The sequence below is a fragment of the Rhinatrema bivittatum genome, chromosome 4 (assembly GCF_901001135.1).
Source record: "Rhinatrema bivittatum chromosome 4, aRhiBiv1.1, whole genome shotgun sequence".
NCBI lineage: Eukaryota > Metazoa > Chordata > Amphibia > Gymnophiona > Rhinatrematidae > Rhinatrema > Rhinatrema bivittatum.
In genome coordinates this window covers 21,204,929-21,217,887 of record NC_042618.1, presented here as the reverse complement: position 1 = coordinate 21,217,887, position 12,959 = coordinate 21,204,929, and the positions used below count along the sequence as shown (strand labels likewise).

General features: G+C 47.2%; 1 protein-coding gene across 4 annotated transcripts in view; it reads right to left on the bottom strand.

The window, feature by feature from the left end:
- The window catches only part of CPSF2 (cleavage and polyadenylation specific factor 2), an 87,639-nt gene that overhangs the window by 21,959 nt on the left and 52,721 nt on the right, over positions 1–12,959 (bottom strand). For all 4 annotated transcript variants that reach the window (XM_029597818.1, XM_029597819.1, XM_029597822.1 and 1 more), the window contains 4 exons: positions 9,847–9,947; positions 7,003–7,203; positions 6,685–6,837; positions 6,005–6,230 (listed from right to left, as the gene is read on the bottom strand). In XM_029597818.1, coding sequence (XP_029453678.1) covers positions 6,005–6,230; positions 6,685–6,837; positions 7,003–7,203; positions 9,847–9,947 — 681 coding nt within the window. The remainder of the gene's footprint in view (positions 1–6,004; positions 6,231–6,684; positions 6,838–7,002; positions 7,204–9,846; positions 9,948–12,959) is intronic.

The window sequence follows — 12,959 nt, the reverse complement described above, 5'->3', positions numbered from 1 at the left end:
TGACTCAGTAGGTTTAGAAGATGACTTAGTCGCAGCAGACCGTCCAAAGCCAGATTGACAAGGTCCGCGAACCATGGTCTCCGAGGCCATTCTGGAACTACTAGGATAACCGTTTCAGGGTGAGCTTCTATTCACCTCAGAACCTTGCCCACCAGAGGCCATGGAGGAAACAGAGCAGAAAGTCGTCGGGTCAAGGAAGTACTAGGGCATCCACTCCTTCTGCCCCGTGCTCTTCTGCGGCTGAAAAAGCGCAAGGCCTTTGCATTTGAGTCGCCATTAAGTCCAAATGAGGAGTACCCATCGGCAAGAAATGGATGTCATTGCTTCCCAGGACAGCTCCCATTCTCCAGGGTCCAGTTGTTGATGGCTGAGAAAAATCCACCTGTACATTGTTGACCCCCGCTATGTGAGAGGCCGCCAATAGGGCTAGATGCCGTTCTGCCCAGGCCATTAGCTTTTCCTCTTCTAAGGCTACAGGACGACTCTTGACTCCCCCTTGACGGTTGAAGTAGGCTAATGTCGTCGCATGGTCGGACAAGACTCGTACCACCAACTGCGGATGAGGGGGAGAAACCTCTGCAATGCCAAGCGCACTGCTCTCATTTCCAGGCGATTGATGGACCATTATTTATTTATTTATTTTCATATACCAACATTCGATCTGAGATATCACATCGGTTTACATTCAGGTACTGTAGGTATTTCTCTATCCCCAGAGGGCTTACAATCTAAGTTTGTACCTGAGGCAATGGAGGGTAAAGTGACTTGCCCAAGGTCACAAGGAGCGACAGCGGGACTTGAACCCTGGTCTCCTGGTTTGTAGCCCACTGCTCTAACTACTAGGCTATTCCATTGCGCCTCCTCCTGCGACCACTGGCCCTGGGCAGACTGAGATTGGCACATGGCTCCCCAACTGGAGAGACTGGCAACCGTGGTTACTATTACCCACTGAGGCACCTCGAGATCCACACCGCACCTCAAGTGGTCGAGGACAAGCCACCAACCAAGACTGGACCTGGCGGATTCCGTGAGAGGTAAGGGAATCTGGAATTCCTCAGACATCGGATCCCAGCGGGAAAGCAATGCTCTCTGTAAAGGCCGCATATGAGCAAACGCCCACAGGACCACCTCCAGAGTGGATGCCATGGATCCAAGAACCTGCAAGTAATCCCAGACTCTGGGAACTGGCACTGACAGGAGTTGTTGAACTTGTGACGTCTCGCCTGAGAGCTGCCACCGCCGCTGCCACCACCACCATTACCTTGGTGAAGGAGCGGGGCGCTGTTGCCAAATCAAATGGTAGGGCATGGAACTGAAAATGCCTCCCGAGGATCATGAACCAGAGGAATCTTTGATGCTCCTTGCGGATCCCGATGTGTAGATATGCTTCCATGAGATCCAGGGAAGCCAAAAACTCATTGCTGCGCACCGCTGCAATGACCGAGCACAGGGTTTCCATCTGAAAATGTGGCACTTTGAGAGCTTTGTTCACCTTCTTGAGATCCAGAATCGAACAGAAGAAACCTTCCTTTTTGAGCACCACAAAATAGATGTTGTATCTTCCGGTCCTGCACTCATCTGGAGGAACCGGAACGATGGCACCAAAACCACAATGTACAGTCGGCACAGGGTCTGATTCATGATCTGCTTCTTTATCGGTGATCCGCAGAGAGAGATCAGGAACAGGTCTCGTAGAGGCCGAGCAAATTCTAAAGTGTAGCCGTGTTCTATGATGTTTAGAACCCACTGGTTCGACGTTATTTTGACCCACTCCTCATAAAACAGGGACAGCTGTTCCCCTATGACTGGAAGCGAGAAATTGGCCAGCGTTGTCTCACTGAGAGGACTTGGGTCCCGAAGACCCCTGATTGAATCCATTGTGGTTCGGTCTATGTGCTCGAAAGGAGTCAGACAAAGATTGAGATCTCCCCGCCGACTGTCTCTGTCCCGGGGAGGGGGGGGGGGGGCACCCTACTCTGGCGGAAACGCCTCTGACCCTGAAAGCAAGAGCGAGGAGGGAGAAAACTTTTAGGACCCCTAGGCTTGTCCTCACAGAGCTTATACACTTTGGGGCGGATTTTAAAAGGCGTGCGAATAGCCTACTTTTGTTTGCGCTCCAGGCGCAAACAAAAGTACGCTGGATTTTAGTAGATACGCGCGGAGCCGTGCGTATCTGCTAAAAACCTGGATCGGCGCGCGCAAGGCTATGGATTTTGTATAGCCGGCGCGCGCCGAGCCGCGCAGCCTACCCCCGTTCCCTCCAAGGCCGCTCCGAAATCGGAGCGGCCTTGGAGGGAACTTTCCTTTGCCCTCCCCTCACCTTCCCCTCCCTTCCCCTACCTAACCCACCCACCCGGCCCTGTCTAAAACCCCCCCCCTTACCTTTGTTGGGGGATTTACGCCTCCCTCCGGGAGGCGTAAATCCCCACGCGCGAGCGGGCCTCCTGCGCGCCGGGCCGCGACCTGGGGGCGGGTACGGAGGGCGCGGCCCCACCCCCGGACCGCCCCGGGCCATAGCCCCGCCCCCGTACCCGCCCCCAAAACGCTGCCGACACGCCCCCGAAACGCCGCGACGACCGGGCCCGCCCCCCGACACGTCCCCCTCGGAGAACCCCGGGACTTACGCGAGTCCCGGGGCTCTGCGCGCGCCGGGAGGCCTATGTAAAATAGGCTTCCCGGCGAGCAGGGCTCTGAAAATCCGCCCCTTTGTTCTCCCCTAAGGACTTTATCAGTTGCTCCAGATCTTCCCCAAACAGGAACTTGCCCTTGAAGGGAAGTGCCCCCAGCTGAGACTTGGACGAAACATTGGCAGACCAGTTGCATAGCCACAAAAGCCATCTGGCCGAAACCGCGGAAACCATCGTCCTGGACAAGGTATGAAGGAGGTCATATAAGACATTAATGCCATATGCCACAGCTGTCTCTAAATGCTCCGCTTGCTCCGACTCCTAAGGAGAGAGATCTTTCGCACTGAGGAGTTGCTGAACTCACCTCAGGCTTGCTCGCTGCATGAGACTGCTGCTGACAGCAGCTCTAATACCCAGTGCAGACACCTCAAATATTCTCTTAAGATGGACCTCAAGCTTTCTGTCGAAGTTCCTGCCACCGGAATAGTTGTCCTCTTGAAAACAGCTGACACCGAAGCATTTACCTTACCTTCAGGAGTTCTAAGGAGTCCTCAGGCAGCGGATAGAGCTTGTCCATAGCTCGTCCCACTCGCAAGCTGGATTCCGGAGTATCCCACTCACGGAGCATAGGATGAAAAGGGAATGTCGTCGCCAGACCCCGCAACCCAGCCAGTACAGAGTCTACTGTGTCCTGACCTGGGAGCTCCTGAGGTAGCAAAATTCCCAACTAGGCTAGGACCTGTGGGATTAGTGGGTCGAGTTCATCCCTCTGAAATAAGCGGACGACCCTCTGGTCGTCACCATCCAATGGCAAGGGCTTCTCTGTTTCCTTACCCTGATCCACCATGGTGGAGGGTGGGGGATGCGCGGAAGTATCGGTTCCTGGATGCTCTACAGAGCCAGAGTTCCCCCGAGGAGGTTCACCGGGATTTCCTAAGCCTAACTGCCCCCTGCGGCTCCAGCCACTTGGGGACCTTCGGGCATGGAGGACCATCCTTCGGCCTGCGTACTGATGCCTCACCTTACTGAGACTGGCTCGCCAGATAAGCTTTGTGCATTAAAAGCACAAATTCTGCAGTAAAGGCCGGCTGACCCCTAACATCCCCTACCAGGGGCGCGGGGTCATTATCAAAGCCATCCAAACACAAGCCCTAAGGGCTCCCAGGGCTTGAATCAGCAGGGGAAAGGGAGGGCAGGAGATCCCCTTCCCCAGCCACTTTATCCAATGCCAAAATGGCTGCTGTTCCCGTGCTCAGCAGGAACAGGGCAGCTGCAGTATCTCGCCTGTCAGGCTGTTTGCCTGCTCCACGGGACTTAGCCTCTGTTCCCGTCATTGTCCAATGTCCCCTCCCCACCGGGGAGGCACTGGAAACAAAGGCCTGTGCGGGAGAGCCGCGAAGCTGACTCTCCGCAGGCCGAGCACTGTGAAGCACGTGGCATGGCCAGAAAAAAGTAAGCACCAAGGAAGCAAGCAACACCGGATGGTCGGGCGGCGAAAACGCAGGCACTGCTGCTGAGTGCACGGTCGCCGCGGCAGAAGGAAAAAAGCAAGGGCCCGGCTTTTTTTTTTTTTTTTTTTTAAGCTGAATCCTCCCAAAAACAGTTATCACAGTAAGTTACAGTAAGTTGCAGTGCTGGTGCCTCCGGGTCCGGGAACAGGGAGGGGGAGGGACCGGACCACCGATATTCACCCCTACTGCCTCACGGAAAGAAGGAGCAGGCAGGGTATCCAACCTCAGCTCCAGGTACCTGATACCAGGGGGGATGGTCCCACCGGGACCTGCCAAAACCCTGGGAGGATTAACCTTGTTGTCCTGCCTGATCGACGGCTTAACCTTGTTATCCTGCTGATCTGCCAAGGAAATTAAAGGGAAAAAAAAGTGGGATAAGAGAATTTTTTTTTTTTTTTTTTTTAAAGTCCATCTGCTGGAGACAGAGAAATACTGAAGAGACGCAGGTGGCACACCAGTTTAAGAGGGGGTGTGCTCTTCAAGTTTTTCTCTGTCTCCATCTGCAGGAAGGGAGGCAAAACCCAGCAGTCTGGACCGATCCAGGTACGTACTGGGAAATAAGGTTTTGAAGGACAATATTGCATGATGGATAAAAGAAATAATAGCCTTGGCTTACATTTGTAAGGGACGGCTGGTGCCGGAGAGGTTGAGAACGCATTCCACTAGGGCGCAGGCAACCTTGTGGGCAGTGTGTCAACTGCTTTCTCTGCAGGAGATTTGTCGTGCGGCGACGTGGTCTTCTCTTTACATTTCTACCAAACATTACCGCTTGGATGTGTGGGCGCCGAGTCTTTTGGGGAAAGTGTGTTTCGCGCAGGTCTTTTGCGTTCCCTCCCAGAATAGAGGGGCTTGGGTACATCCCACTTGTCTGGACTGATCTGGGGTACGAACAGGAAAGGAAAATTGGTTCTTACCTGCTAATTTTCATTCCTGAAGTACCATGGATCAGTCCAGAGACCCGTCCCTGTCTTTTGAAAGACTTCCTTGCTTCTGGATGTTGCTGAGCTGGTTTGTGATATATTCAGAGTAGTGAGAAGTGTACATAGTTTGGTATGTGCTTTGTGTTAAATCAAGGGAGCCTTGTTTTCAAGGGGCTCCAACGTTAAGTCTCTGTTCGCTCAAGGTTTCTTGGGGTTTGTTAAGGCACGATTCTTGGCTTGGGTACAGGTCAATACTGAGGGACTACAGGTGGCACTCTCGGTTATGTAGCAGTACCTCAAAGTTTTGTTCTCTGTCTCCATCTGCTGGTAGGGATGCATAAACTCACTTGTCTGGACTGATCTGTGGTACTTCAGGAACAAAAATTAGCAGGTAAGAACCAATTTTCCTCTTTCTGACCAAAGGTGTTCTGGCCAATGGCACCAGGATGTTTCAGTTTTACATTTCCTCGGGGATGCGTATGCCATCCAAGCTTCCTTCTGAATCAAAGCAGCATCCAAAGCCTCTATATGAACTACTATGCAGAGGTCAAACACCACCTGCAGGCCAGCACAGAGGAAATAAGCTCGCTGGGGGAAAGTGTCACAGGGTAGAACAATAAACTACAGAGCATGCAAAACCCGTTTCGTCACACCATAACATTCTTTCCTCTAAAAATCACAAAACGTTTACTGCCTGTGCCCAATCTAAAACTTTCAGAAATGTGAATGTCTATTATTTCCTCCATCTCTATTGTCTAGGATATACATATTTAGGATCTCACATCTCACAAGGCTTTTGGTATTGACCCTGCACCATTTTGGTAGACTCTCTCTCCTGACTGCCTCCAGCCTGTCTATTTCCCTTTGAAGGTACTAGCTAATAAAGCAAGCCCTTCATAATTTTCCTTCTGGTAATCCACGTGTGTATTTGGTATTTATTACTCACCTGGTAGATGTGTGTTTCGCTGGTTGCATCAATAGTCTCATGCAATTTTGGTGTGTAAACTTTAATATCCTTGCCGCCAAATGCCCTACAAGACTCAGCCAGGTCCTGACAAGCTTCTGGAGGGCCATGAACAATGATGAGCTGACGTGGCTTCATCTGATTAATGATCTTTTTAATGGAATCACCATCTGAGCGCCCCTCGTAGTCTATATAGGTAACTCGGGCCCTAAAATATGAAGCACTTGTTGAGAAAACACTTTTAAAACAGGCCAACATGAAGATATCTCCCAATGAATCTAAAACAAAGAATTCTACCACCAGTGGTGTGTATCAAAACATTACTTAAAAAATTCCACTTGCAAAATAGGTCATTTTTAGGAAATTGTCTTCCACTGAAAAAAAACAAACAAAAAAAAACTCTAGGAGGGCTCACGTATGCAAAACTAGATTGAAGTTGTGTTTCCCCATCTGCATGGCTCCAAAAACACATTCAAGTTGCAAAGGGCAGCTATAATGAAAGTATCTTGGTCACTGAAGACAGTGATAAATCGAATACCAGGGAAGAGACTATGCAATTCTCTAGGACTGATATGCTTGGCACGTCAACCACTGCAGGAAGAGTAGAGAAAGGAGAAGTTCACATTTGAACATCTGAGGAATCTTTGCAGAAAAATACATACTTTATTTCCATGGACTCTGTTGCTGAGACACACTTGGTAGGAACATCTGACAAGTCTTGATCCATTGGTTCATCTCCATTTGTGAGCCCTGATTCCAGTTTGCTTTTTTCTTCTTCTGTTGCTTGGAGCTCAGGAACCAGAAAATCCTCAGGCCTAAAGAATAAAAGTTTATTATACACCATTACTACCCTGCTATCTCATAAATAAATGCTGTTTTATAAAGCTTTGAGATATATGTTCAGTCATTATAATTACATATAAAACTAGGATTGCCCTGAACTATGATCACAAAATAAACAATTGTATTTTTTCACATACTTTATAATTTCTCCATATTCATCCCATTTGATTCTTTCCTCTGGAGCTGGGAACATGGGGTAGGACTTCTTTGCCTGTTTGAAGAAACCTCCTTTCCGGCCTCCTTCGCCTTTCATCATCAGGTCATGTTTGGCCTTGTGTACTGATGGCTGATCAATATCCTCTTCTGCATCGCTCTCATCACTAGAATCAATGTCTGCCCTGAGACAGTACCCCACAACATAATTAATTTCTGGAACAAGCGTAGCACATAGAATAAATGACAAAAGCTCTGCACCAATACATTTCTCAAATCAAAGAACTAGCAAAGTATTTGCTCAGTATGGAAAACGTTCCTCAAATCATAAAATACAACGTGTTAAAATACAACTTAATATCATTCAATGGACATGGGTAACATTTATTTATTTAAGGCTTTTCTTTACCGACATTCATCAGGGACATCATGCCGGTTTACATCAAACAGGGGAGAACAACCATAGAGAAATCAGTTACAAAAAAACAGGGAGAAGCAAACTGGGAGATGCGAACATAATAATATGCATAATAGAAAGGAGTAGAGGCATAAGTAAGTTATCGTAAAACTAATGCAGAGACAATAAACTGAAAAATATGACAGGTCATATATCAATGTCTTAAGTAGCTTAAAGCAGAGGCATGCGACATGGTTAAGCGGGCGTTCCATATACATGGAGAGAATCTAATTGGGGAGGGGGGGAGGTTGGAGAGGAGAGGTTAGGAAGTTAGTTTAAATGCCTGTAGGAAGAGCCAGATCTTTAATCGTTTTTTGAACATATGTGAGTTTGGTTCCAAACATAAAGTAGGAGGCATTGAGTTCCAAATTATGGGTTCTGCAATGGACAGTGCCCGATCTTTTGTGGAGCCAAGGTGTGTGAGTTTGGGTGCAGGAGTGTGTATGGTCCCTTTGTAGGCAGATCTGGATTCAATCTACATAATATTGATTCCTCTTAAAGTACAGTGAGCCCAGAGACACAGAAATCATTAGAAAGGGCCATTTTATTTAAACAGATTTGCAATTTTTGTAAAGGCACTCAGTAGTTTCCTCCTGCCACTCCAGTTCAAATCAGAACCAGAGCTAAGGTCTGGCACCATGACCCTTTGTTTACAGCAGGGGTGGCCAACTTTGGTGCTCAAGAGCTATCTGGTTTTCAAGATATCCACAATGAATACAACAGAGGCAGTGCATGCAAATCTGTCTCATGCACATTCCTTATGGATATCCTGAAAACCAAGCCAGTGTGTGGCTCCTAAGGTCAGGGGTGGCCACCCCTGATTTACAGCTACCTGGGAATTTTTTTTTTTATTCCTTTCACCTCACTCACTAGTCATTGCAGCAACAGTCCTTGGCAGGGGCACATGCACTGGATTCTGGAAGAATCCTGCAATCATGGGACCTAAATGCAGTCATTCTCTGTCACCATTACAGGGTGACTGGAACTTTTGCCCCCTACGGGTTGTGAATGCTGCCTCCACAGCACCCCTAGCCAAAATGGGAAGTGGAAGGCCCCCTGCATGGTGAGGCCTAGCACTGTCACTGAAGCAACTAGGCTGGCTGCAGACATTTATTTCTTGTCCTATTCATCTGCCCCTCTGCAATGTCTTGTATTTCCACAAGACAACTTGCTTACACAAAGCTGGTAGAAACATAAAAGTTAAGCCTAAATCCTCTCAGACATATTATAAGACGATTTACAATATAACACTGCCTTATATTTGGGAAGGATAATTCTGCGTCACGTTCCATGCTCCTTTTAAAGGCAAAAAAAGAGATGCTCTCTTGGGTTAAGACAATTTTTAAGGTTTTATACAGGTACTGAACTTGGAATGTAAGAAACACAAGAATGTGCATGAGATCAACCTTATTAGCCTAAGAGTGACTCTGAAAAATATCTACAGTACTTGAACGCAATCTGCTTTGAAGTGTCTGAAAGGCAAAATATAAATTGAAAAATAATAAATAAAATAAAAAATGTATTAAGTAACTTAAAAATATCACCTATTTTTATAGCGCTACTACACATATACAGTGCTGAATATTGTGGTACAATAAGTCACCACCCAAAGAGTTTACAATCTAAGTGGGGACCTCAGGCAACGGGAGATAAAGTGACTTGCCCAAGGTCACAAGGAGTATCAGTGGAGGCAGGGGAAGTAGGATTTGAACCCTGGTTTTCCTAGCTCTCAGCCCTGACCATTAATCCATGCCTTCTCCCTGGAAAGGAAAGATCAAAATTATTCACATTTGATCATTCTTGGAAAGGAAAGATCAAAATTATTCACAATGGAAAGCACGTGCAACGTAACTGCTACTTTTTACATATAACATCCCTTTATAACATTATTTGGCAAGTTCAACTCCTAAAAATCAAATCTCATGAACCAGCTAACAAAACTGTATCTCATTAACTGAGGCTTTTAGCATGATTTGAAGCTGAAAACAGAGCGCTAGTGCACTCTAAGACAGTATGGTGGTAAACTTATGGTGGCAGATTTTAATGCGGACAACCCTCTTTTCTGGCAATGCTAACCTCTAATACTAAGCTGTTTAGAACCTTTCAAAAAGCCTACCATAGCATTCACTCAACAGAACAGAACATGCAGGTTGTATGCATGCTATTGTGATCCAGGAGATCCGCTGCAACAGAAAACTATTAAGATGCTACTGTCACGCAGACGTTTCTAAGCAACAGAATCAGTAAGATGAGTAAGCTTTTTCATACCCCGCTTCCACATACATGCAACACTGCGTCCAAAGCATTTTGAACTATTTCTACTATTTTGGGAAAACAATCCCTTTGATCAACTGGAGTACAACAGACTTACTCTTTGGACTGCTCTAACTTTTTTGCTGCTTCTTTCTTCAGTTTCTCTTTTTCTAGGTATTCTTCAAGCTCCTTCCCTTCTAGTTTCACTCGTTTCCTCAACTAAAAGAATTAAAACGATGAGAAATGTGAAAAAATAGCTCATACAAAAAACAGAAATATAGACGCATGATGGCAGTATGCATAGCTTATCTAGCCTGCCCATCCACACCAACTAATCAGTTTTACAATACCTCTCACTCCCTCAAAGATCCTGTATTTTTCCCACACTTTTTTGAATTAAGATACTGTCCTTGCCTCCAGATGTCTTCCTTGAGATTGAATGCATTCACTATGCTAGCAGCCTCAGTAAACAGAGTATGAAATCTGAATATATTTTTTCATAACAAGTGTAAAAAAAAATTGTATTCAAAATTAATATTGCTCTTCGTCTTTACAGATCAGCTGGACTTTAGATCTACCTGTAGGTTGATAATATTGCTGTGTGCACTGCATAGTTTGCATTATCATTTTGGCTTTTACAGGAGTTGAAGTGCTCCGTTTTATCCACAGTTTGTGTTTTAAATGAGTTACAGATCCTTGTCTACACTACATATTATACAGTATAGGAAAATTTGTTCTTACCTATAGTAACACAGATAAGTTAAGACAAGTAGGTTTTGCATCCCTACCAGCAGATGGCGGTAGAGAACAAAAACATTGAGGCACTGCTACATATCCGAGAGTGCCACCTGTAGACCCTCAGTATTGACATGTACCCAAGCCAAGATGATCAAACTACCAGACCAATAAACTAACAAACCCCAATGAACAATGGGCGAGCAGAGAACAAGTTGGAGCCACTTAGAACTAGGAACCCTTGATGAACATCCAGAATAAACAAATTGTATACTCTCTTTGCTCTGCATACGACTATATTTTGCCTCAACCACATCCAGAAGCGAGGAAGTCTTTTGATTGAAAGGAGAAGGTCTCTGGACTGTTCTGTGGTACTACAGGATTGAAAATTATCAGGTAAGACAGATTTTCCTTTCCTGTTCATACCCCAGATCAGTCCAGATAAGCGGGATGTACCCAAGCTCCCCTTAAACTGGGCGGGAACCCAAAAGACCTATGCGCCACACACTTTCCCCAAACGTTGCCGCCTCCGGCGCCCGCACATCCAGGTGGTAATGTTTGGAGAAAGTGTGTAGAGAAGACCATGTCGCTGCTCGACAAATCTCAATATCAATCGACACTCCGCTCAAGACGTTGCTTACGCCCTAGTAGAATGCGCCCGCAACTCCTCCGGAACTGACCGACCCTTACAGAAGTAAACTCTAGTGATTGCAATCATGGGCTTGGAAGCCTTATTTGCCCTTCTTCACCCAAAAAGGATTTGTAACCTTAAGGTACCACAAAAGAATCCGTCACACATCCAACCAGTGCAATACCTGAGCCACAGGAGCTTTGCGAGTCAACTTCAGAAATGCCGTAAGTTCCACCATCTGGTTAAGATGAAAAGACGAAACCACTTTAGGCAGAAAGGAAGGCACCTTATACAATGACACCCCCTGCTCTGAAAGCCTTAAAAAACTCTCTCTGCACAACAAAGCTTGCAGTTCCGAAAATCTTCTAATGGAACAGATAGCCACCAGGAAAACAGACTTCAAAGTTAGGTCCTTCAAGGAAGCCCACCTAAGCGGTTCAAAAGGAGGACCACACAGAACTCTTAAGCACCAGGTTAAGGTTCCACGTTGGACATACCTTCTGGATCAGAGGATGCAGATGCTTAGTCCCTCTCAAGAAACGCATTACATTCAGATGGGCTACCAGTGTCCTTCCCTGTACCTTACCTCGAAAACAACCTAAGCTGCACCTGAACCCAAAGGCCAAACCCTTAGTCAAACTGCTCTGCAAGAAGGATAACCCCTACAGAACATCTACCTGAAAGGATTGCAAGTTATTTTGAAAATACCAGGACTCAAAAGTTTTCCCTACTCGGACATAAGCCAGCGGAGTGGAAGACTTTCTCACACGAAGCAAAGTAGCAACAACAGGTTCAAAGTATCCCTTCTTGCAGAGCCACCGCCTTTCAAAGTCAGGCCGCTAGACTGAAGCGATCTGCCCGAACTGACAATATGGGTCCCTGCCGCAAAAGCCTGGCAGATGAGCCAAGTGTACAGGCCCATCCACCGCCAGAGAAATCAAATCCCCAAACCACAAGTGATGCAGCCACTCGGAAGCCAAAAGAATTACCCTGCATGGATGAATCTCGATGCAGCGCAACACTCTCCCTAAGGGACCACGAGGGGGACACAACAGCAAAAGGTGTATTGGCCATGTCTGAACAAGAGCGTCGATACCCTCAGAGCCAATCTCTCGCTGGCGAGTGAAGAATTGGACCATCTTCACATTCCCGGGCAGTGCTATGAGGTCTACCTCCGGCCTGCCCCACTTAGACTGGATTAGGGTCAAGGCCTCCACTAACTGTTCCCACTTTCCAAAATCTAATCGCTGTCTGCTGAGATAATCGGCCTGTACATTGTCCACCGCAGCTATGTGCGATGCAGCTATTCTTGCCAGATGACTCTCTGCCCAAAGGAACAGATCTCCTGTGCTTCCTGCGCTACCTGACAACTCTTCGTGCCGCCCTTATGACAGATGCATGCCACCTTCGTGGCACTGTCTGAAAACACTCGCACAGATTGTCTTTGAATGAGCGGGAGAAAAAAAAAAACAAACACCCTGCAAACAGCTCTGGTCTCCAAACAATTGATGGACCTGGTTGCCTCTTTAGTGAACACAGCTCCTGAGCTGATCTGCTTGACAAATCGCCCCCATCCTTTGAGGCTGGCATCCTTGGTCACCACCACCCAAATGGGTAGCTCCAAGTCCATTCCTCCTTCCAGATTGCTTCGAGACAGCCACCAAGAGAGACTGGACCTAGCACTCCCCTCAAGTGGCAAAGGAAACTGAAATTTCTCTGAAAGCGGATTCCACCGGTATAAAAGAGCCCTCCGCAACGGCTGCATATGAGCAAAGGCCCATGGAACTAACTCCAGCGAGGAAGCCATAGAACCCAGGACCTGCAAGTAGTCCCAGACCCTGGGCACCACAAGCTGCAGGAGACGA